Source organism: Rissa tridactyla, chromosome 1, assembly GCF_028500815.1.
Source record: "Rissa tridactyla isolate bRisTri1 chromosome 1, bRisTri1.patW.cur.20221130, whole genome shotgun sequence".
Taxonomy (NCBI): domain Eukaryota; kingdom Metazoa; phylum Chordata; class Aves; order Charadriiformes; family Laridae; genus Rissa; species Rissa tridactyla.
The window spans coordinates 1,459,586-1,482,853 of record NC_071466.1 but is presented as its reverse complement, the minus strand read 5'-3'; the positions used below and the strand labels follow the sequence as shown (position 1 = coordinate 1,482,853).

The 23,268-nt window shown below is 43.1% G+C and overlaps 1 protein-coding gene across 1 annotated transcript in view; it reads left to right on the top strand.

The window, feature by feature from the left end:
* The first annotated feature begins 2,334 nt into the window (after nucleotides 1-2,334).
* The window catches only part of TMEM135 (transmembrane protein 135), a 198,633-nt gene continuing 177,699 nt past the window's right edge, over nucleotides 2,335-23,268 (top strand). The window contains exons 1-2 of the mRNA XM_054223831.1: nucleotides 2,335-2,548; nucleotides 17,239-17,366. Coding sequence (XP_054079806.1) covers nucleotides 2,408-2,548; nucleotides 17,239-17,366 — 269 coding nt within the window. The 5' untranslated portion in view covers nucleotides 2,335-2,407. The remainder of the gene's footprint in view (nucleotides 2,549-17,238; nucleotides 17,367-23,268) is intronic.

Below are 23,268 nucleotides of genomic sequence, written 5' to 3'. Positions count from 1 at the left end.
CTCGGTCAAGCACGCTTGACTGAAATAGCATAACTGAACTATTTAGGCCAAAAATCTCCTCCTGCAGATTTGCTGGGAGCCTGCAAAGAGTCTCTCAGAGGCTCGGAGTTCGGTGAACCGTCTGGCTGCTAAATTTGAAATGCAAGTATGCTCTTGCACCCTTCTTGGGAAGAACGGTAGGGTTTTTTGACCAATTGGCTCTATCTTGTTGGGGGTGGTACAGACTGGTCTCAAGTCTGATCCAGGAGGGGAAGTCTGCAGGCTCTGCAGGAGGAGAATGTGAGGCAGGCTGGAAGGGGGAGGACTTTTCTTGCCGTGGATCTGTTCCAAGACTGTGTTTGACTGCAGGTTAGTTTGCTGATCTTCCTATTTCCCTCGGGACGTGTCTCCCATTAGGTCTTCAAATAACCTCTCCTGACTTAACCGCTGCACAGAAGGTACAGAGTGTACTTGTTCCATCAGGACTGAGTGTTGCAAACGGTTACTTAACAGAGACCTAATGTAAAATCCCTCACCCGGCCCGTTTAGTTCCCAAAATAATAAAAATTTATTTCAGAAGTAAATTTCCAGAAAGCCAACTATACCCTGGGCTGCATCAAAAGCAGCGTGGGCTGAGGGAGGGGATTCTGCCCCTCTGCTCTGCTCTGGTGAGACCCCACCTGGTGTCCTGCGTCCAGCTCTGGGGCCTCAGCACAAGAAGGGCACGGAGCTGTTGGAGCGGGTCCAGAGGAGGCCACGAAGATGCTCAGAGGGCTGGAGCCCCTCTGCTGTGAGGACAGGCTGAGAGAGCTGGGGGGGTTCAGCCTGGAGAAGGCTCTGGGAAACCTTATTATGGCCTTTCAGTACATAAAAAGAAAGATGGGGAGGAATCTTTATCAGGGAGTGTAGTGATAGGACAAGGGGTAATGGTTTTAAACTGGAAGAGGGTAAATTTAGATCAGATATCAGGAAGAAATTCTTTGCTGTGAGGGTGGTGAGCCCCTGGCCCAGGCTGCCCAGAGAAGCTGTGGCTGCCCCATCCCTGGAGGGGTTCAAGGCCAGGCTGGACGGGGCTGGGAGCAGCCTGGGCTGGTGGGAGGTGTCCCTGCCCAGGGCAGGGGGTGGAACTGGGTGGGCTTTAAGGTCCCTTCCAACCCGAACCGTTCTGTGATTCTGTGATTTCGAGCCAGAAGCAGTGGCCAGTTTTGCAGCTGAACTAGAACCGTGTCACCAGTCGCTGCCTTCAGGGTTTTGTAACACTCCGTCATATCCCCCCTCCCTTCTTTCCAAACCAGAGAGAACCGACCTCTTTAGCGGCCCTTCTCCGCCCCAGCTCCACCGGGAGATGCGGAGCCCAAACGCCCCCCGTACCGGGGCGGGGGCGCACCCGCGATTCCAGCCCCGCACACCGTCCCCCTGCCGCCCCCGCTCGCCGGCTCCGCCTCCCGGGGCCGTTCGGGGTCACGGCGGAGGCTGCGGGCTGTACCGGGGGGGGCGGGAGCGCGGTGCTGCGGGAGGGGACACGCGGGGGACACAGGCGGGACACCTCCACACGGGACACACACGCATACGCGGGACACACACACACACACCCGACACAAGCACACACACACACGCCGGGGACCCGGGACACACACATAACATCTAGATGTGGCACTTCAGGGCACGCTCTAGTGGCAGAGACTGTAGGTTGTTGGGTTGGACTCGATGACCTTAAGGGTCCTTTCCAACCATGAAGATTCTGTGATGGGACGCACACGCGGGACACGGACACACACACACACACGGGACACACACGCGGGACACGGGGGACACACGCAGGACAGACACACACGCAAGCGGAGGACACACGCGGGACACACACACACGAGGGACACGGGGGGCACACGCGGGACACACAGACAAGCGGGGGACACGTGCAGGGGACACGCACGCGCGGGACACATACATGGGGGACACGGGGGTCACACGCGGGGGACGCGGGACACACAGACACGTGGGGGGAAATCCACACGCGGGACACGCACATCCACGGGACACCCGCACGCGGCACACACAGGACACACGCGGCACACACACACGACACGGGACACACACAGGGGACACACACACAGGGGACACACACCCACACACACGGGCAGCACCGCGCGCCCGCCCCAAGCCCACGTGCAGCGCGCGCCCCGCCGCTCGGCTCGCGCCACCCCGCCCCCGCTGCTCCCCGCCCCCCGGCGGCCGCGGATTGGCTGCGGGCCTCACGCGAGCCGCGCGAAGGGGGGGGGGGGGGGGGGGGGAGCGGCTGCCCGCGAGTAACCCCGCCGCCGCCAGCGCCCTGCGCGACCTTTCTCCTGCATCGGCGGTGACGCGGAGGCCGCGCGCCCCCCCGCTCCCCGCCCCCCCGCCTTCTCAGTCGCCGCGCACAGCGGCAAAGATGGCGGCGCTGAGCAAGTCCATCCCCCACGGCTGCTACGAGATCGGGCACACTTGGCACCCGCGGTGCTCCTGGGCCGTCCTCCACGTCACGCAGGGAGCGCTGGCCGAGTCCCTCCGCATCTACAGTACCCTCTACCTGGTGGGTCTGCGGGGGGGGGGGGGGGAGAGGGGGTTAGTCTATGAGGGGAGGGTCTGGCCTAAGGGGGGGCGAGGGCTTGAGGGGTGTGGTGGGGGTCGAGGGTGTGAGGGTTATGGTGGGGGGCTGGCCTGAGGAGGGGTCAAGGGCGTGAAGGGTATGGTGGGGGTCAGGCCTGAGGGGGGTCAAGGGTGTGAGGGCTATGGTGGGGGTCAGGCCTGAGGGGGGTCAAGGGTGTGAGGGCTATGGTGGGGGTCAGGCCTGAGGGGGGTCAAGGGTGTGAGGGGTATGCTGGGGGAGGCTGACCTGGGAAGGGCACAAGGGGTATCAGGGAGTGGGGAGTCTGGCCTTGGATTTGGGTGGAAGCCCATGAGACGTATCAGGGCAAAGGAAGCCTGGCCTGGAAGGGAAGGATACAAGGGATGTGGGGGGAGGCCGCCCTGAGGTGAGGGGAAGGGGCGTGAGGGGTGTGTGGGGAAGGCACAGGGGATATCAGAGCAGGGGGGAGCCTGGCCTGGCATGGGGGGAAGGGCATGAGGCATATTGAGGGAGGGAGGCTGGTCTGGGATGGGGGGAGAGGGGCTCTTTGGGAGAGGAAGGGTGGGAGAGAGGTCAAGGGGCAGCCTGACCCTGGGGTGAGGGGGCAGAAGAGTAAAAAGGATGTTTTGTGGGGGAGTCTGGTGCTGGGAGGAGAGAGATGGGGGGAGGCAGCTTGGTTTGAGAGCTGGAGGGTGTAAGGGTTGGTGGGGGGGAGGCTGATGCTTGAGGTGGGGAGGGGTAAGAGAGGAGGACTGTGTTGAATCTGGACCTAGGAAGGGTGAAGAAGGGCACAGGGGGTGGTGGGGTCTGGTGGCATATTATGCTGTGAGAGGGGTGAAGCTGGTGGGGGGTAGGAGGGCATGGGCACAACCTGAACATCATAATTTTGCCATTTCCCAGTACGTATGATACCTGAGTAAAAAGACTTAGTATTTGCCTGGGAGGGTAGCATTGTACCTTTGGCTGTAGCAAGTGTATTGCACGTGTGTTGCTGTTGGAGATACCTTGAAGATTCTATTGTATAACAAAGTAAGGCTACAAAAATACAAGAAGTCTAAAGGAGTCTTAAGTATTCAGAGAGTATCCTACAGGTGACGTATCTTAGCTTGAGCGTGCAGTTAGACTTGGTTATATCACCTCAGCTGCAGCTGGCTTGCTTCCAGCAAATTAGGGTGTAGGTAGAGGAGTTGGGATCTGTTTGCATCCATCTGCGTAAATGTATCCTGAAAGCTGATCTAAGCTGGAATCGCTGCAGGTGAGCACTTCTTTCTGTCCCCCACCTCCGTGTTGCTTCTGTCGTGGTGCTTGGAGGATTGAGTAGAGAGCTGGCTCCAAGCTAAGTCTTAAAGAAAGGAAAACAAGTCCTTGAGTCTGTACTTTCAACTCTACCAGTGCTGGTAAAACAAAATTATCAAGATATGTAATAAAGAGAAGGGAAGGAGTGGGACTGCAGCAGTCCTGGCGTAATTAATTTAAGCTCCCATTGAAGTGTTCCTTGTGTGAAAATTGTGACAATATCCAATTACATGGTAAAAAAAGTTAATAACTGGTAGCAGTGTGGACGTAAGGAGCTGTCATGTCTGACAGAGAACGTTTTCGCTCTGAACTGACACAAACAGAAGTGGCAGCTGTTTGCATGAGCATACAGTGAGCTGAATCAGAAACTAATTCAGAGGATAACATTCCCTATCCTCGTCCTCCCCTCCCCAGTAACTTTTTCTTTGTATCTGTTTTCTGATCCAGTTTGCTCTGTGGGAGCATGAATACTTGTACCAGCAGAAAATGGGCCTGAAATGAGCCATGAGAGGCGTAGTGGTGATCTGTCAGGTCTGGCTAACGATAAAGCAGCTTAAACAGCTCTGTAATTAAATCAAAGTTCTCCAGCAGCCAAACCTGGTAAATAGACTCCTGGTCATAGCTGTGTTATAGTTCACTCAGTTGTGTGGTCGCAGGCTAGGGGGAAAGCTCCCCCTTTTTATTTCTTTGAAAAGAAAAACAAACCCAAAAATCCAAAATGTTTTCCTGATCTGTTTTACACTGTGGCCCCATGAACAGTTATGTCTTGTCACAAATCCAAAGTGGGGTGGGAACTTTCTCAACCAATGTCATGCTGTACTGCAAAACATCTGCATCAGTTTTTTACACTGCCTTCTTTACAGTTTTTAATTTTCTTATGTTTTTGTTGACAGTGTTTGACTTGAGTTATCAGAATAATGTAAAGCAGAGCTGCTCTAAAGTCTTACTGCTACCTAAAGAGGGAAGAAACACTTGTCTGTCTTTGCTCCCAGACACATAACTGCACTCCTTTCTTTATGTGGTCTCGGACCTTAAGTCTCCTTGAGCAGATTAGATTCATTCAATAACCCAGAAAGAGGTTACTACCCTGCTTTTAGCTGGGGTAATTTTCAGCTGCATTAATGAATTGAATTGATTTATTTGACGAGCACCAGAGACAGTGTAAGGTAAAGAGTGAAAGGGTACAGTGGGAGCTGCAGAGGGGGAAGCAGAAGCCTTGCACATTAAGTAGGCTGGCAGGGAAAGAACACTCCTGAATTAAGTAAGTGATCACTAAGGTCATTCTTTGCTGGACTCAAAACTGTGCTTGAAAACCGTGTATTTGTAAAAGAAATACCATAGTTGGACAGTACAAACATTCAGTCTGTTTCTGTATTTTGAGATTCACATAAGGGGATGGGCTTACATTGTTTTATCTTTATATCAGTGTATGTTCAGAGTGTTTCTGGTACTACTTAGTCCCAGTCCCATGTACAGCTCAGCAACAAAAAAAAATTGCACTTCATTTTTCGATGTCAAGCCTGTAAAATGGCTTCTTGCTTGTTTGTTCCTGCTGTTGCCACAAGTTAATAACGAAGGAAAGTAGATGAAAGAGTTTCCTCTCACAAAAGCTTGTGTGGAAATGAATGAAAATGAATAGATGAGATTAAAGTGTCAGAGGTTGTTTTGGGAGAGAACATGGTTATGGACAGTTATAATCCAGAGCCCAAACTCGTAACATCTACACCCCACATCTCTTAAATGTTTTGCCGCTCTTCAGTCAATGAGAGACCGATGGAGCCAAATGAAGTGGTGCTAGAGTTTGATAAGTAAAATACTTGTTTTAAATGAATGGCTGCACAGTGTCTTTGCTTTTAAGTAGTACTGCACTGTTGGTTTTTTTTTTAATAACTGTGCTTGAGTATTTTTTTTTTAGTTGGAAAAAATATATTCTTCAGATATCATACTTTCACTGTTTTTATTTTTGCTCCAGATTGATTGCTTTAGAAAAAGTAGGTTTTATATCTAAATTGAATTTTCCCTCCCCATATGAAGGGGCTGCCAGGAATGCCTATTTCATAATTATGACTGCTTGTATTTCACAAACCAAATATCGCAATGCACAAGTCTTCTGAGGCACACTTTTACAGGGGGAAAAAAAGAAGACAAAAGTTAAAAACTGCTTAACACCTACACCCCGAGAAGAAACCCCAAACAATCTCCCATAAACCTTATAATTACACTTTTAAAAAACTGCCTGTCTTGATATCTTAAGAAAATGTTACTGAAAAAGTCCTTCATCAGAGTTTGTTGTACTTTTTTCTATCTGTACTTCCGGTTTAGGTTACTCAAGGTTAAAGAAAATGTGAAGGTGTAATCTTGTGTTTTCAAAGTTGAAGAATTCAGACTTCTAGAAATTCACAGAGGTGGGGAGAAGAGAATGATTTCACAAGGAAATTGCATGAAGCTGGGCAGAGGGAAATGAGAGGCTGGAATATTAGGTTTTAATTGTTTCGGCTTTTGTTTCTCTGTATTTCTGTTGATTTCACATGGAAAATCCACTATTCATCACATGCGTTAGAGCAAAGTTCTCTGTTTCCTGAGAGTTTGTAGGTTTTAGGTGCTTGTTTGATGATGGTGCACATTTTGCAGTAGATAAATATGCTTAGTTGAAGTCTTTGTAGTAAATCTAGTAATTGGATCTGGTGGTAACATTTCCTCTTAATCGAAATAAAGTAAAAATCATCCGTTTGCTACTTTGCAGTTGAGCTAATTCTTCTGACTTTTTGCCTGTGGGATGACAAGAGTCATCCGTGCCTTTCACCTTTTCTTTCTCCTACTCTGATAATTTGCTTGCTTCACTTAATTTAAGCCTCCCTCCCTGCCTCTCCACCCTAACTTCTGTCCTGCCCATCTCCTCTCGACCGCAGCATGCCTCTGGGGCTAAATGACACAGCCAGGGAACAGCTTGAGCACTGACCCCCTTGTGGTTCATGCTGGCTGTTAGTTTACTCCTAGCTTTGACTCCAAACACCTCTCTCCAGGACAAATCTGCTGGCATAAAGGAGAGGAGCACCCAGTCTAAAGCAGCGTGGATGCCAGTGGCTCTGTGTCCTCTGGACTGTGGGATAGTTCCGCCAACTATTTCGGGGAACAGGTGTAACCTGAGTCTGCTATTCCAGTACAGTTTTTAATGGTCCTTGGGCCTTGCTATGTTTTATTGATTTCTTTTACTTAATTTTTTCTCATACCCGTTTCATGCTCATTTCGGTCTTGCCTTTGTTGTTCTTTTCGTACTCATTTCATATTCATTTTGGTCTCATTTCTAGTATTTTTCAAACTTGTGCCATATCTGCTTCCTCCTGTGCTTGTCATAGCCTTTAGGTTCTTAGATGCCAATTGCTTCTTTTTCTTTCTGTGTCAGAAGTTCTTTTTCCTAGTCATGATTCCATTGCTGGTATCATCTTTGTCTGTCTTTGACCCCTGAGTGTCTGTATTCTTTTTCTGAATCTGCGTTATTTATTTTGTAAGGTTCCGAGGGCAGCATTGTATATCATAGAATCATAGAATCATCTAGGGTGGAAGAGACCTTTAAGATCCTTGAGTCCAACTATTAACCTAACACTACCAAAACCACCACTAAACCATGGTCCTAATCACCACATCTACCCATCTTTTACATACCTCCAGGGATGGGGACTCAACCCTGGTCATCCCGTTCCAATGTTTGATAACACTTTCAGTGAAGAAATTTTTCCTAATATTCATCCTCAACCCCTTCGGCGCAACTTGAGGCAGTTTCCTCTTGTCCTATCACTTGTTACTTGGGAAAATTAAAGTCACAAATGCAATCAGCAATTGTACAAGTATAAAGTGTTTTTTCTTCTCTAAACATGAGAGGGACATTGGTACTAGTACAACATGGGCCAGGTAGTCATGCACATGGCAGCTGGCAGGTCTCTTCACAGATAAATCGCTGATTGACTAGAGGTAATAATAAGAACAAGCCTAACTATTGCGCTAATGAATTGTTTTGAAAACTGTTGGATGGAAGGCAGTGTCACCAGCCAAAGATCGCAGTGAGGCAGAATGAGGTGTGAGTGTCACATCGCTTTCCTGGCTGTATGTACGCGGCCCCAGGGATGGATGGTGCACACTGGCCATGCTGCTGCTGCTTCAGGCTTGCTTCAAGCCTGGTTTCTCTTAGGGAGAGCTGTTTGGATGGGTCCTGGGCAAAGCTGGGGAGCCAGCTAACACTAAAACAGATCCTGTCTTATCTGCCAGTGCAGACATAGTCATCATGTGTCACCTTTTTGAGGTGTGCGAGAAGGCTGTACTGGCCAGATTGTATTCTAAAATAGTCCAGAATTCCTGAGTCTATTAAAACGTGATGTTTTGTTTGTCTGTGCTGTGAACCATTTGAAAGGAGGGTGGGGAAGCTAAGAAGGATGTTAGTGTTACCCTTGAATACACTTCTGTATGCCAGCTTGGATCTCTGGGGTAGGCCATTAGGAAACTCATCTCTCTCAGGACCCGGTACCTGGGGTGGCTGTGATGTTGGTGTGTGATTGCGTCGTGTTGGGATATCTGATCATCTCAGTACTGTGTAGTTTCCTGTACCTCTGTGCTGTGTTATGAATGACATGTAGGTCGGTGTGTTCTTGCCTTTAAATTCTTCTGGAAGCTGGGTTAAATATGACTAAAATTAGCTTAAGTGTTACTAAAGTGAGAACCCGGTTGTGGTATCTTTGTTCCAGGCTGCGATCTTCTGCTCTGTTCAGGTTGCTTTCAGGCCAGATGAGTAAAATTCTGTGATAAATTGAAAATAAACAAAAATAGTCTTTTGTTGAGATACTGAGAATTTCAAAAGGATCAGTTACTGAATTCATCTGGACTGAAGAATTTATGCTCAAAGCTGCAAGGAGTAACCTGGAACCTGCATTGCAGTAATGGTGGAAACCAGGGAAAGCCCTCCAACCTTGACTGAAGGAGCAAAGATCTTGGTAAAGACACTACAAATACTGGGAACCAGCAAAAATCATTAAAGGGACTTTTATCAAGGAGACATAACTCTTTTCCTTTCAGTTGGTACAGCTGTACTCGTCAAGTGCAAGAATTTCAGGGTAAGAGGGAAAATCATTGAAAATTATTCTGAGTTGTACATTTCAAGGGGAATGAAAAATAGCCCTCTACTCATTTAAGCACAAGGGAAACAAGCAGTGAAGATAAGTCGTCATGGAACGAGAGTCATGCCAGGATTGGAGGTAATTTAAATGTCATTCAAAGAGTACGTGAGTACTGTTCGCTTCTTTTTTTAGTTGGGTGGATGATACGGAAAGTTTTAAAAAAGCCAAACCAAAACAACCCAACCCCCTGATGGTGATCCTCATGTAACATCCCACAAGGGACAGAGGAAGTCAGAAAGCAGGAGGCACACGCTCTTCCTCAGAGTATTGCAGGAGCTGATTTATGAAATGAAAAAATCTGGAAGCCAGGCTTTGTAATCCGTGAAATCAGGGAGGGACCAGCTAATTGAGGAAAACCAAATCTGAATGTTTAAGAAGAGGCATGAGAACAAATTGCTGATTTCAACAACAGTGTCTTTCAAAACCCAAGTGTTACCTGAGGGCATTTTGAGATTCAGTTACTGCAAAGCGCTTAAAAATAATTTTTATAAAGCACAGGAATAATTTTCTTGTAAAATTCATACAAAATTGCAAATGGTTATAATAGAACATATAAATAATTGAATATAATTATGAAAGAAATCTGACATCAGTCTGTAGCTCTGCATGCTGCTTGAGTAATCTGAGGTATTTTCTTAACTGGTTTAAAGACTGGGGATTGCTTCGCTTTTAGCATGCACGTGTGACTTAAGTTATAAAATTTTCCTTGGCTTTTTAATGACTTGCAGTGTATGTATTATATAAAGGATCTACACAGCATTATTGATTGTCTATAAATTTGCATTTTAAAGGTGCCTAAATGTGCCAGACAGTCACTCTTATAAATATCATTGAACTCTGCCTTCCTGGAGATTTGTCTAGGTGTCTGAATATTTCTGTAATTCTTTTAATTATTATTTTTTAAATTTAAAAAAAAAAGTTCTGTTTTGATGTGCTTGATTTTAGTTGGATATTGTGAAGGAATGAGAGAGACGATAGTGTGTTTTTTCAGTTTCCGTCAGTCGGTGTTGTATGTGTTGGCTAATTTCACTAAAATTGATGGAGGGGCAGTGTTCTTAAAGACATACACACTGTACAAACTTAGGAAATGGTGGTTTGGTGGAGGAAGAAGAGAAAAAAATGATGTTGTACACACAATGGCAGGGTTGGTGCAAGGTCTGTGGTTTTTTAGCCTGCCCTGTAACCTGTCAGACTGTGTACGTTGGGCAGCCAATTTGCACACTCATTAAGTCGCACCATCCTTTGTGCACGTTTCCTCCTGGGGAATCCATAGTTCAGGGACAGAGGTGAAGGCTGAGGATACTGGAGGTGAAGCTCAGGTTATTGCGGTTGGGTGGTGATTACTTGTAGGTGTTACATGACACATCGTTAAAATAATCAGGCCTGACTGGTGCCCCTGACCATGGGGAAGCTGGTTTTTGAGTCTCGTGTTCCTTTTCTGCTGAACACGTTAATAGCCTGGCTGAAAGTCTTGTGCAAGACTATGCAGCTGTGTTTTAAGGATAGTGTTGGAAATGCATAAATTCTTTCTGTGGTTCAGACAGAATAAATCAGTTCTGATTTTTTTAGTTTTATAGGGCTTAAAATTTGTATATGAAGTCTAAATTAAAAAAAGAAAGGACTTCATTAATGCTGTTCCACAAACTGATGGTATCCTGAATCTGGTGGACTGATTTTTCATAATTCCGTTTTCATGTTGGAGAGTTAAAATACAGTTGTATGAATTCTGTAGTTAACGTTAGAAAATATTTTTTATGTCTATTTCTTTTATTTTTACTGAGTAGGCTTTTTTTAATACTTCAGACATAAAATACAGTGGGTTTGGAGTTCAGATAATTAACAGTGTTTATTCTTAGAGCAACTAATGTATTACTTCGAGAGTGTTTGCATTTGATTTGAGGAGTGATCTCCTCCTTGCACCTCCTCTACGTAAACGTCTGAAAACCACATTTCTTCCTTCTACCCTTATTTCTATTCACATGAAAACGGTGTTTGAGGAGATGTAATAGCCTGCCTCTTGTGGTTTTTCTACCTATGTTAAATATAATTTCATGGCAGTTTTTTTTTTAATTAATTAAATATAATTTTTCATATATATGAACATGTTCTGTCTGTCTGTTTCAAGATGGTAGTGGCCAAAGTGTTTGAGTGAGAGTTAAATCAGAGCTTGTTTTAAACTGTAGGGGAAATGGGGTCATTACCATCAGAGAGTAAATCTGTGTTCAGTTTACATTGAGTTGATGAACAGGAGAAGGAGAAATATTCCAGTCTGGGCAAGGTGCATACAAGATAATCAGCTGTTTAGGGAATTGTTGTGGTGTTTGTATATTCAAGGATTCTGGAGGACAGGTTTGTGGTCAAGTCTTTCTGTGGTATCTGTCCCTGTTTGTAAGTAACAAGGGTGTGGGGTTGCCTTCAGAAGCCTTCAAACGCTGCCAGGCCAGCATTAAAGCATAATTGAATTTTGGGTTTCAGGTTTTAAACAGTTGTGTGCAGAAGCGAGGAAAGGAGTTATTTTACTTAAAATTAAGTCAGAGTCTTTCTGTTTTCAGTTTTCCCAGAGGTGATAATAGGACTCTGGGCAGGGCTGGATCAGTCTTCAGTGTGGAAAGGAAATCTTCTTTCCCCTGTGCTTGAGTTACCTTATTCAAGAGGCTTTACCTGCCCACATTCTTAGTACCAAACTAATTGTGTTTGGGGCCAGAAGTACTTTTTCTGGAAATCAGGCTGGCAGGTGTTGAATTTCTTCTCCTTCCTCTGTGTGTGCAGGGCACAGATGTTACACAAGGACAATCAGGGTATATTTCATCAAATCAGTTTCTCACTTGAAGGAGTAATGTATTTGTCTTGTCTGAACGTAGCATGCAAAAGTTTGGTTGTCTGAGGACTGAAGTGTTGTGATTTATCTAAATTTCATCCAGATGCGCATATGCTTACCCTCATAATTATAATATCCAGTGATACACAGCCTACGTAGTTATAGTTGTGAAGTACAACTTGTGTGCAGATGAAGTAAATACAGCAATAGATATAAATTTCTTAAGCTATCTCCACTTGTACTACTAATTCTTTAGACTTGATGCTATGACATTTTTTACTTTCTTAAAATTTTGTCATACAATTACATGTGTGTTACTCTGTCATTTAAATAACAGGAGTCTACTCTTGTATGTAGGAGAGGCTTGGGATTCTCTTACGGGCTTTTGCAAATCACTGGAAAAGCAGCAATAGACATTTAAAATATTAAAACAACCTTTAATGCCTGTGTTATGGTATTTGAATGCTTGAAAATTTTCTGACTACTTATTTCTTAATATTTTAACATACCTGATTTTTTTAGAATTAAATCTGTTCTTTTCAGCCTTTTTTTTTTAATGTTCTCTCCGTTATCTTTTTTCTATCTCTGCTGTTTAGGTTTTTAATGATGAAATATGTAGAATTCGTTTTGTTTCATCCTTTCCCCCCCATCCCCCATTGATCCTTTTCTTTCCTCCAACTGTGATTCATTCGTTTCTTCTTCTGCAGTGTATCTGTATTTTCTGCAGACAGCGTTGCAATGGAGGGAGATCAAGAGCTAGAACTCGCGGATGTGAATAGAAGGAAATCAGAAAGTTCTAAAAACTTTGGACATTCTTGGGCCATCTGCCCTGTCACAGGGCATGATTTGTTTCAAATTTCCTTTTGCTCTTAGTTGTTGAGTGTTTGGGTATCTAGAAAAGTACTTCTTCTGGGAGACTGGGAAAGATGGGATTTATTAGTTGACTGTATTAGAAGATGATAATGTAAAAATGTTAGCAAAGCTGGACTATGTCCTATTTCTAGAGCTGTGGTGTCTGGAGCTCTGCTGATTTTGAGAGAAGAAAGTGGAGTTAAATGGGAGAAGGGCTGTGAAGGCTGTTACAGGCAAACAGCGCAGCTGTTGGTATGGACTGAGGTAATTAGTACTGAAATAATCTGTTTAATGCTTACATAGGCTGAATAAAGACTGCATCTGCAGACTGTACTACTGCTTAAAGTTTCTTTTTAGTACTTAAAATGTCATATTGTAAGAAAAAACGTGGTGAGAGGAAAACACTAGTTTTAGTTTTTGAAATGTGGGTTTTCTTTATCACTTTCCAGGTATTTCAGAATTCTTGCAAATTAACTTGCGAGGAATGGTTATACTCTATCCTGAATGAAATGCTTAACTCTTGATAGTGTTGGAATTTTTCTTGATGAATAAATAAATACTTAACATTAGGTAAATATTTCAAACCTGGGTATTCTTTACCTGCAGAGGGCAAATCTGCTTGAGAAAGTGCCTTTATCTAGTTGTTACTTTAAATGTCGGTGACAAGCATATTGCTTTACGTGATAGAGTTTTTATGGTATATTTGATATACGGTGGCCAATGGTTACAATAGGTCTTTTATTCTCTTCCCTAGAGAAATGTGTGTACAGGGTGACATTGTGATTTTACAGTTTTGTCATTTTGGTTTTTTAGATGCATGATACACGGTATATATGTAAATGAGAAGTGAAAGCCAAGCGCCTTCAATCTGAAATGGAAAATGGTGCAGTCAGTGACAGCTCTTAGTAACTGTGAAACTTTATTCCGCAGTTTTACTGATACTTTTTTTTTTTTTTAAGGAAAGGTGGTGCTGTACAGGGAGGGGTTGTCTTGGTTAAATGTAAGTTCCATTGAAGGGTGGAGTTGTTAATGACAGTCTTTATCCCAGAGCCTTGTGTAGCCCTTCTAAGTATCCTAAGGCCAGGTCGTTGGGTGCCTTGAAAATAACAGATTTTAAGAGTGACTCAGTGCTTATGGAAAGGCAGGGTAGGAAGTTGCAGCAGATCTGATGTGTTCCTAAGCCACTGTTAGTCAAAGGAGATGCTGGAGCATTCTTCACCCTGAGGTAGGTAAGGCTGCATTGCTGTGGTCTGCCTGGAGAGGTCATGAATAAATGAAACCTGGGTCATAATCCACAGGCGTCCGGTGGAGTCTTTTCTCCCTGGTTCCAGACATTTTTTGGGCAGTCTTCTCCTTCTCATAAAGGGTAATAGACAGGAAAAACAGCATGCCTTCAGAAATAAAGGGAGAGGCAGCATTGGAAGTGGATTGTGCTTTTCTCTCCTGTAAAATCATGGTCTTACAGTGGTGTGGGGAGTGTGTTACGTCTGTTCCCTGGACCACGGCTAGCCCTCTGGGTTAGGAGGTGAGCTGAGGTGAGGCAGCATGGGCAGCGTGAGATGGCGGGGAGGCAGCCTTGTGTCTGGGTTTCACATAGCAGCAAACACTTGGGGTGTTATCTCACACAGCAGTGCTCCACTCGCGTTGCAAATGTGCTGTACTATCTTACTGAAGCTGAAAATCTGTAATAATTTATAAGCACCAAAGCATTTTGTTTTATGAAATTTTTGTCAGTCCATCTCAAAAAGAGAAGAGTGAAACTAAGAAATTATGGAGAAGGGTGATGAGTAATGGGAGGTATGGAGCTGGTTTTGGCCATTCCCAGTTTGGATCAGTGAGCTGAAGCAGAATTGCAGTCCTTCGTTCTTGTAGTGAATAACACCTCAAACTAAATTTTACAGCTATCAACACTAAGGTCCTGATGCAGACCACCCTGAGGTGTCCTAGGATGCGTATGCTTCTTTTATAGCTGGAGAGCTGAGGCATAATGTCAGTGAGATGTTCATTTCTGTCTCTCTGGCTCTACAGGGTGTCTCGGGTAATGTACAGACCTTCTGCTACATCTGTTAGCATCTTCATGGAGATTAGTAGTTTGCCAAGGAAGTATCTACTGGATGTCCTGATGGCCTCTTCTTCCATGCTTCAACCTGCTAGCAATGTCTGCTGCTAATCCTTGAGCAGTGTATTTATTATAAGAATTTGGGCCTTTGTCACGGTGTCCTTGCAGGTTTCTTGAGTGAAGGTATCCCAGTGGGAATCATGAACTGCTGCAGGCTCGTGGCTTTCATAATCTTCCTGTTTTGCCAACCTCAACTTTAATAATACTTTTCTGAAGTGTGTGGAACTGAAAGCGAGAGCAAGGTGGTGTCCAGAAGTATCTATAATATTTTTTCCATATAATCACACCATTGGTGGTGGAGGAGAGCCTGCTTAATAGTCTGCTCTTGCCTGTTTTTAGCTGTACACAATATTTAGCTTAGTTGATGTTTATAAAACAGTTTGAAAGTGATGAACATTATTTGTTTTGAGGGCATTTTGTGGTTTAATTTTTTTTTTTTTTTTGGGCATGCGTCAAACTCCGTTGCCCATAAGCATAGAGCTCATTCAGTTATCATGTGCATTGTTTCTTTGCACTGGTTGGTGTGTTGTTGTTCCTGGTTCTCTTTCTATTTTTCACTTGGGAGTTGAACAGTAATGAGAAGAGAAAGCAGAAATTTATATTAGTCTAAAGCTTGTTGTAGAAGCTACAGAAATAAGTTTTAGAGTTTGATTTGATATTAATGTATAAGATACTAATCTTTTCCTGTTGTACTTAATGACACTTTGGTATGAGGAAGCAAGGCTTCACACTGTAAAGTCTGTGTTCTTAAAAGCAAAAAATTGTTATTTTGTTCCAGGTGTTCATGACCTTCATACAGTAGGCTAGAAATAGCTGAGGAGGTAGCAACTAGTGATCTGTCACTTAGACTACGTTAAGGCTTTTCTTCAACAGAAAGATTATCTGGATTGCATTATTGCCTAATCCATTATGGTTTAAGCCTTGAGACTTAAGTAATGTGTAAATCTGTTTTCAGAAGTCTGTTTATGCGTATATTTCTCCTTAATCCTTAGTTCAAGATTCATTTTGGAAACAGATTTTGGCAGAACTTCCCTGTGGTTACTTTTAGCAGAATCCTCAGCCCATCTCTGAATCTAAACCATCTACTTGCTATTCAGTATGAGCGGACAGTGTTTCAGAACAGCTCCCTCCCCCATGTTTTTAAACAGAGGAACCGAACCTTTGAGAGGTGTTGCCAATTCCGATTTGACAGGACATCTTTCGTTGTTCTCACCAGCACCAGCAGGAGGAAGCGTGCTCTATTTGGAACTTCTCTTATTCTAAGCATTGACCGAAAACTCCTGCCAGTTTTGAGACTTCCTGGGAGATCGGTGCAGATAAAGATGATAATGCTATTAAAAAGAAAAAAACAATAAAATCTGTCTGATGGTGCACCCAAAGTATAATTTCATGGAATCATAGGAGCATGCGGGTTGGAGGGACCTTGGGAGGCCAGGTAGTCCCGGCCTCCTGCTCCAAGCAAGGCCAGTTGGATGAGGTTGCTTGGGGCCATTTCCAATTGAGTTTTGAGGATCTGCGGTGATGGAGAGTCCACAATCGCTTTGTGCAACCTGATCCCAATGTTCAGCCACCTTCAAGTGAAAATTTTTCTTCCTTAGATGTAATCTGACTTTCTCATATTTGAGCTTGTCTGTTGCCTCTCGTCTTACCCCTGTGCATCTCTGAGTAGAGCCTGGTTCTCTACACTTCCCATTAGATTTTTGCAGAATTTCTGTTCACAGAAAAGACTTTGAGGATCTTCAGTGTTTGAGTCATTAAGTAACTGTTCTTTATAAAATGTAGAACATACATTAAACTGACAAAAAAGAACATGTTTTTTTTTAGATCCAGCCTATTTTCTGCTTTATGCAGTTTTTTAGGGATAACATACCATTTGTATAAAATTTGTTAGGAATGTGTTGTTCTTCCAGCAGATGGTGAAAATTTTGGGGGGACTTGCAGTTGGTTAATTGGAGTCAAAAGCCTTTAGAAATATGTCATCACTTCATAGACACTGTGTATTTGGATTACTTTAGTGATGTTCTGACCTTATTTATGTGATAGTTCAATTGTCTGAAAGACGAACCTCAGTGTAAATTTATCATGTCTTAAAAGTTCTGATATCTGGCAGACAATGTTTCTGACTGTTATGGCCAACGGTAACAAGGTAATAAAATTCCCCCTATACTTCCCGTTTAGGATTGCTTGATGTATTTCCTGGTATAAATATTGTAACAGCTGGAACGAGTTCAAAGGCAAACTTTGTGGTATTGTTCATAAAACCAGCAAATCTAAGAGGCTTTGATTTACTACTTAAATGGGCATGTCTCCTTTTACTTTTTTATTTTTCTTTACAATGTGCAAAAAAGAGCCTAACTGAATTAAAATTTGTCCCCCCTGTTTTTTTTCTTCCCTCCTCCCTCAGATTGCAGCTATTCTCAGGAAGCGAAAACTTGACTATTATTTGCACAAGCTGGTACCTGAGATCTTGCAATCAACTTCCTTTCTGACAGCAAATGGGACCTTGTATATCGCTTGCTTTTGCATTCTAAGGTTGGTATACTGTCCTAAAAATGAAATGTAACAGGAACGCCATTTTTACGCAACTTCTCAATTTACAAAATAACTTGTCTTTTTTCTTTTTTTTTTTTTTTTATAATAGGCTTGTTTGTAATAGGTAAGAGTAAGAAAAGCAACAGCTGTTGATTCTGGTCTTATCACTTGAATGTGAACCTTTTTTTTTCTCTTGTTCTTGTAATCTTTTAAATCAGTAAATAAGTCAATGTATTCACTTTTCCTCCTTTTCTCTCTTTTACTGACTCAAAATACATTGTTGCAGGAAATTCAAATACATTCTAGAGGGGAACTGGGAAGGCCTAATCTTTCTCTCCTAGAAAGAACTGATGTAATGTGGTGTTGGTTTCTATTTTCCTGATGCAGGGGCTGTGATGACTTTCATTTATCCTAAGCTTTATCCAGCCATCCAAGTTTGTACTTTCCATGTTTGTGGACATAAACGAAGGAAATCCCAGCACAGCTTCTGGGGTTCTGTAAGATACAGACTTGCTCTGAAAAATGAGTACAAATGCCACTTCTGTATTCTGAGCTGTTTCCAGTGTGTATTTCAGGTAACTGTCAGGACAGTTAAAAGTTAAGCTTTGCTGTTTATGAACATGATGGTGTCCTAGATCTAAATGCATTTATTGTAAGAGATGTTATACATAGACATCTAAAGCCTACAGTAGCTATGAATTTCTGGAAGTTATCTGACAGTGCACTCAACAGCCCCTCTAAAAGCTAATCAAACCCATTATGCCCTACTTCTAGAGCTGTTTATAAGCCCCTAAACTTTGCTTCAAAGCTGAGGGAGAAGGCTAAGAAGAGGAGGAGCTGGCGGAGGAGCCATGGAACACTTTTTAAGTAAATAATTTGCAAAGTTCAAAGTGAATCCTTAAGTAACAAGCTCTAAAGAATATGCATGTTTCTAGCAATCTGAGTTGTATTGACTTACCTTTACACCTCTGAGCTGTCAGTGGCCTTCCTTATCCTGCCACGTGCTGGCCTGTAAATGAGCAGTGCCTTACTTGAGTGCTGTGGTTAGACGATACTCTCTAAATTCAGCTGGTGTGGATTTACTGTTTTCAGCCGTTCCTCTGACCGAGGTTACGAGCCACAGCAGATCTATGGCTGTGCCTGTGCTAGTCAATGAAGCAGGTAAGAGATTAGTGTCGGACTCTGAAGCCAGCTGGTGTGGCATTGCTTTTGCTTACATGGAGCACAGTTATCTAAAGCTGTTTTGGCCTCCAAAACAAAGTGCGTGGCCAGATGTGGACTGAGTGATGGGAATGTTACTGAGTCCATGCACTTTCCATGCAAAGGACAATTCTTACAATTTAACGTGACAAGGGATACATGTCAATGCTTATTACCCTACTGTTCTTACAGCTGTGCACTAACCAACAAACGTTTTAAGAGGTGTACACGCGTTTTCTGTTGCAAAGAGGTGCCCATGAAGAGTTGTGGCCTCCAGCAGAACCTCTGCTGGTAGGGTCTCTGCAGACTGCCCACCACCTGCAATTGCAAGACTTGCAAATAAAAGAATGTCAGCCTGCTGGCTGGGGTGTCAAATGGGGCTGGTGAACTGAAATCATAAATAAAGGCAAAATAAGAAAGTATTTAGGAAGCCTTATGAATATGAAAGTCCAATTATAAGGAGTATTTGGCAGTTTTTTGGACAGGAATAAAATTCAGAGCCTCAGCAATTAAGTAAATGGGATATGAATAGGAATAGCAAGAGCTATTAAATGACATTTCAAACAAACAATGGATAATATGATTATCAGAGAAGTCCAACCTTCAAAATTTACTGGTGTTCTTTGAAGGAAAAATATATATCTGGTGATGATATGATTGGTGCATTATACATGAATTCCCAAATGATTTTGACGAGATTGCTTGTTCAAGGACTCTTCAAGAAGAATGATAAGTTGTATTCCAGGAATTAGAAAATGATTAGAAAGTAGTTAAAATATGTGAAACCAAACGAGGGGTAAATAATCAGTTTTCAAAATAGAAAGAGGTTGCCAGTAACGTTCCTGCTGTGTCCTTTGTTCTGGAAATACCTAAACAATCTAGAAAAAGAGGTGAAGAATAATGTGAGAGATTATATGATATTATTTAGGATACAGAAATCTAAAACTGACTCTCATCCATTTCAGAAAAATCTGTTGATGAAAATCACTTATGAAATTTGACAAAGTGAAAAGTAATGCATCAGGAGGAAAAAAGCAGTCCTGTGCCTACACAGGGACGGGCTTTAAACTAGCTGCTATGAATCAGGAGGGCGCCTGAGACTTGTCATGGGCACGTCCTTTGAACAAGTCAGTTCAGTACTTGAATATGGTCAAGGAGCCGAGTAAGTATTATTTGGAAAGAAAATGAGAACAAGCCAGAAAGCTGTATAAATACATGACATCTTTACAAGTTGAGTACTTTTTATTTTTTTTTAAGAGCTTTTCCTAAGATTATAATGTTGACAAGTCCTTCACTTGGAATGTACTTAATATCAACGTTGTCTTGCAGCTTGAGCTGTGTAAGCTTCCTTCTCTTCTCTGGGTGGGTGATGGAGGATGGAAATACGATACTTCGCTCCTTTTTTTTTTTTCTTTCTTTTTTGTTTTTAGTCAGTTTCTGTGGGTTTTTTCACATTTTTTTTAATGTTTAGTTTGAACTTGTATGATTCCTTGAATTTATTACTGTGTACTTCCTTCAGAAGCCCCTGAGAGCAAAAGTGATTGTATGTCGTTTTCCAGCCCAGAATGCAGTTTGGTATCGTGTGTTTTAATCCATCAAAGAAATATCGGTACCTCTCTGGCGTTCTGCGTAACTGTGGCACGAGTATTTCTGAACTCTGTTTGCAACCATGCAAAGAGATTTTTTTGAGACTGTGGAGACCTGGATGCTTTAGATCTGATTCTAGATAGTGGGGAGAAACAGGATGTGGTAGATAGGTTGGTATAATAGGATGCATGGTGCAGTTTTTTGTATCTTTTTTGGTTGGAAGGCATATTATAGTGGGCTCAGCAGTAACTCAAGCAAAATTGCGCAGCAGTTGACTGATCTTACCCTCCTGGAGTTGTAGACCAAAGCAACAGATTAAAGGGTTTGTAGCTGGACATGTTAACGCCATACTTACCTGCACAGTTCCTGATTTGAGAAGAGCTGCCTGTTTCCTTCTTTTCTAGCACCAAGGAGGAGCTGCATTGGCAGACATATAGGGTGTCCTGAATAAAGTGACCACTTCTGTTCGTACCTTTATCCAGGTCCCAGCAAATCTTCAGTCACTGTGTATACTGAAAATATGTCTTAGTCATGCAGTAACAGTTAAAAGACCTAAATATTAAATGTAATTGTCAGTGAGAAGTCTAGCTTGTGCTAATATGTCTCTTTGATGGTCATTTAGTATTTACTTCCTTTCACCTAGGGAAAACCAGCAAAATTGAAACTACTGCAAATGTTTTCAAGGATCACAGAATCATAGAATAGTTTGGGTTGGAAGGGACCTTTAAAGGCCATCTAGTCCAACCCCTGGCAATGACCAGGGACATCTTCAACCAGATCAGGTTGCTCAGAGCCCCGTCCAACCTGACCTTGAATGTTTCCAGGGATGGGGCATCTACCACCTCCCTGGGCAACCTGGGCCAGTGTTTCACCACCCTCAGAGTAAAACATTTCTTCCTAATATCTAAATCTCCCCTTTCAGTTTAAAACTGTTATTGCTTGTCCTGTCGCTACATTCCCTGATAAAGAGTCCCTCCCCAGCTTTCCTGTAGTGCCCCTCTAAGTACTGGCAGGGGCTGGAAGGTCTCCCTGGAGCCTTCTCTTCTCCAGGCTGAACCCCCCCAGCTCTCTCAGCCTGTCCTCACAGCAGAGGGGCTCCAGCCCTCTAAGCATCTTTGTGGCCTCCGCTGGACCCTCTCCAACAGGTCCATGTCCTCCTTATGTCAGGGACCCCAGAGCTGGACACAGTACTCTGGGTGGGGTCTTACCAGGGCAGAGTAGAGGGATGTAGGCAAAGAAAGTGCATTTAAAATAGTTCTAGAAGGAATTACCAAGCTAAATTGGCTGGCTTTTTTTTTTTTCCCCCTCTTTTTTTTTTCCTCTAGTGAATGGGGCCGTATGTGCAGGCTGCTCTGCCGTCAGAGCAGTGGGGGCGATGAGCTCTGTTATGGATGCGTGACAGGCCAGCTGGGGCTTGTAATCTCTTCTGCTGGTGAGATCCAGAAGACTACATCTGTCTGGGCTTCAGACAGAAGTGCTGAGCTCCAGTGTTGACAAGCATTACATCTGTTAAATGGAAGGTGTGAGTTTTAGGTTTTCGGTTTTGTTGAATGCAAAACCTCCTGAAGACACGGTTCCCTTAGTCTAGCAACTAGAATAATGAAGTTTTTCTGCGTACAGCTTTACATTACCGTGCTTAATGAGATTCAACCTTATGTATCAACCAGCCTCTGAGTTTTAGATACAGTTGTACATTGAGGAATTAGATGCATAATGAACTCATATTTCTGATTCCAATTTCGAACCATACAGCATGTGAAAATAACCATGCAAATAATAACAAAAGCTTGTTTTCATTTACTTTAGCAGAAGTTTAAATGTTTCACTTACTGATTGGGCATTTTAATTTCCACTAGGTTTTATTATGTGAAATATGTTACTGTTGTTTCCAAATTCTTATCAAACCGAGGACGCAAGCATTCGTGCAGGGATTCTAAACCGTGCCAAAAGAACAAATTCTTGTTTCTTTCCCACAGAAAAGACATTTGTTCTGTTACTTAACAGGTGTGTCTGGTAAGATGTGTTCATACTTATTAAGATGTTTAAAATGGCTTCTCTGAAACTTCATACAGTAATTGCTTTCCGAGAGAGTCCTAATAATGAACTTTAGCTCCTGCAGCATTTGGCATTGTCATCCTGAGAAATTATCCTTTTGCAGCCGTGGGAATGAGCAGCGTGTGTAATTGCCATTACATCACTTGCTGCTGATACACTGGCTCTATTTTCACGTATGAACATAAGCTGGCATTGCTCGCTGGTAATGTTATTTGTGCAGGAGAGGTATGAAATGAGGCTAATCATGCCTTGTACAGCAAGAATGAAAGAGGGCTAATCAGATGGCATTGATTAATTATCTTTGTTCTCTCTCCTGTGTTGTCAACATGAAATTTTATCTAAGAAAATTTCCTTTTCTACCCTGTATGTGTTTGCCATTTTTTTTCAGTGGTATTTTGTTCACTGTGTTTTGCAAGGGTAGACTCCATTGTAACACTCTGTTTTCCTGGACTGATAGTGCTTATCAGCTGAGCAACATTGGTGTAACTGAAGTATGTTTGTTATCACGCTACCAAATTTCATGACTGCCTGACTATCGTTTGCTTCTGCGATCAACCTGAATTAGTTGGAAGATGCGGGTGTCCTGAACACACCAAATATGGTTGGTGCCATTGTGGCTGATGTGCATTTTGGCTTTCCTCCTTTAACGGTGACCAATTTGTAGAAATATTTTCTTAGATGTTTTCATTTGTGTAACTATTTTTTTTTTTTAACTCTTATTGCTGGAGGAATTTGCACAGTTGAAATTGTGTGGACTCTTCAAGTGAAATCCAGATTTTGTTGCACAAAAAAATAGAGCTTTCCCACCTTAATGGAACTGGGATGTCACTGTTGCTTCCAGCTCTGTAATGTACAGATTGATTCCTTGGCTTACTGTAAATGAGTGGTTTGCTGGTTTTAGCATCAGCAGACTATCTGTCTTTGGAAAGTGATGTATATTATGATAATTTGATTTGATTTCTGGCTCACCTGATTGCATCCCTGCATTCCACAAGGCACATCTTCCTCCAGAGGTATTTGGACAAATAGCAGTTCTTTTAGAAGATTATTCTGTGATTAA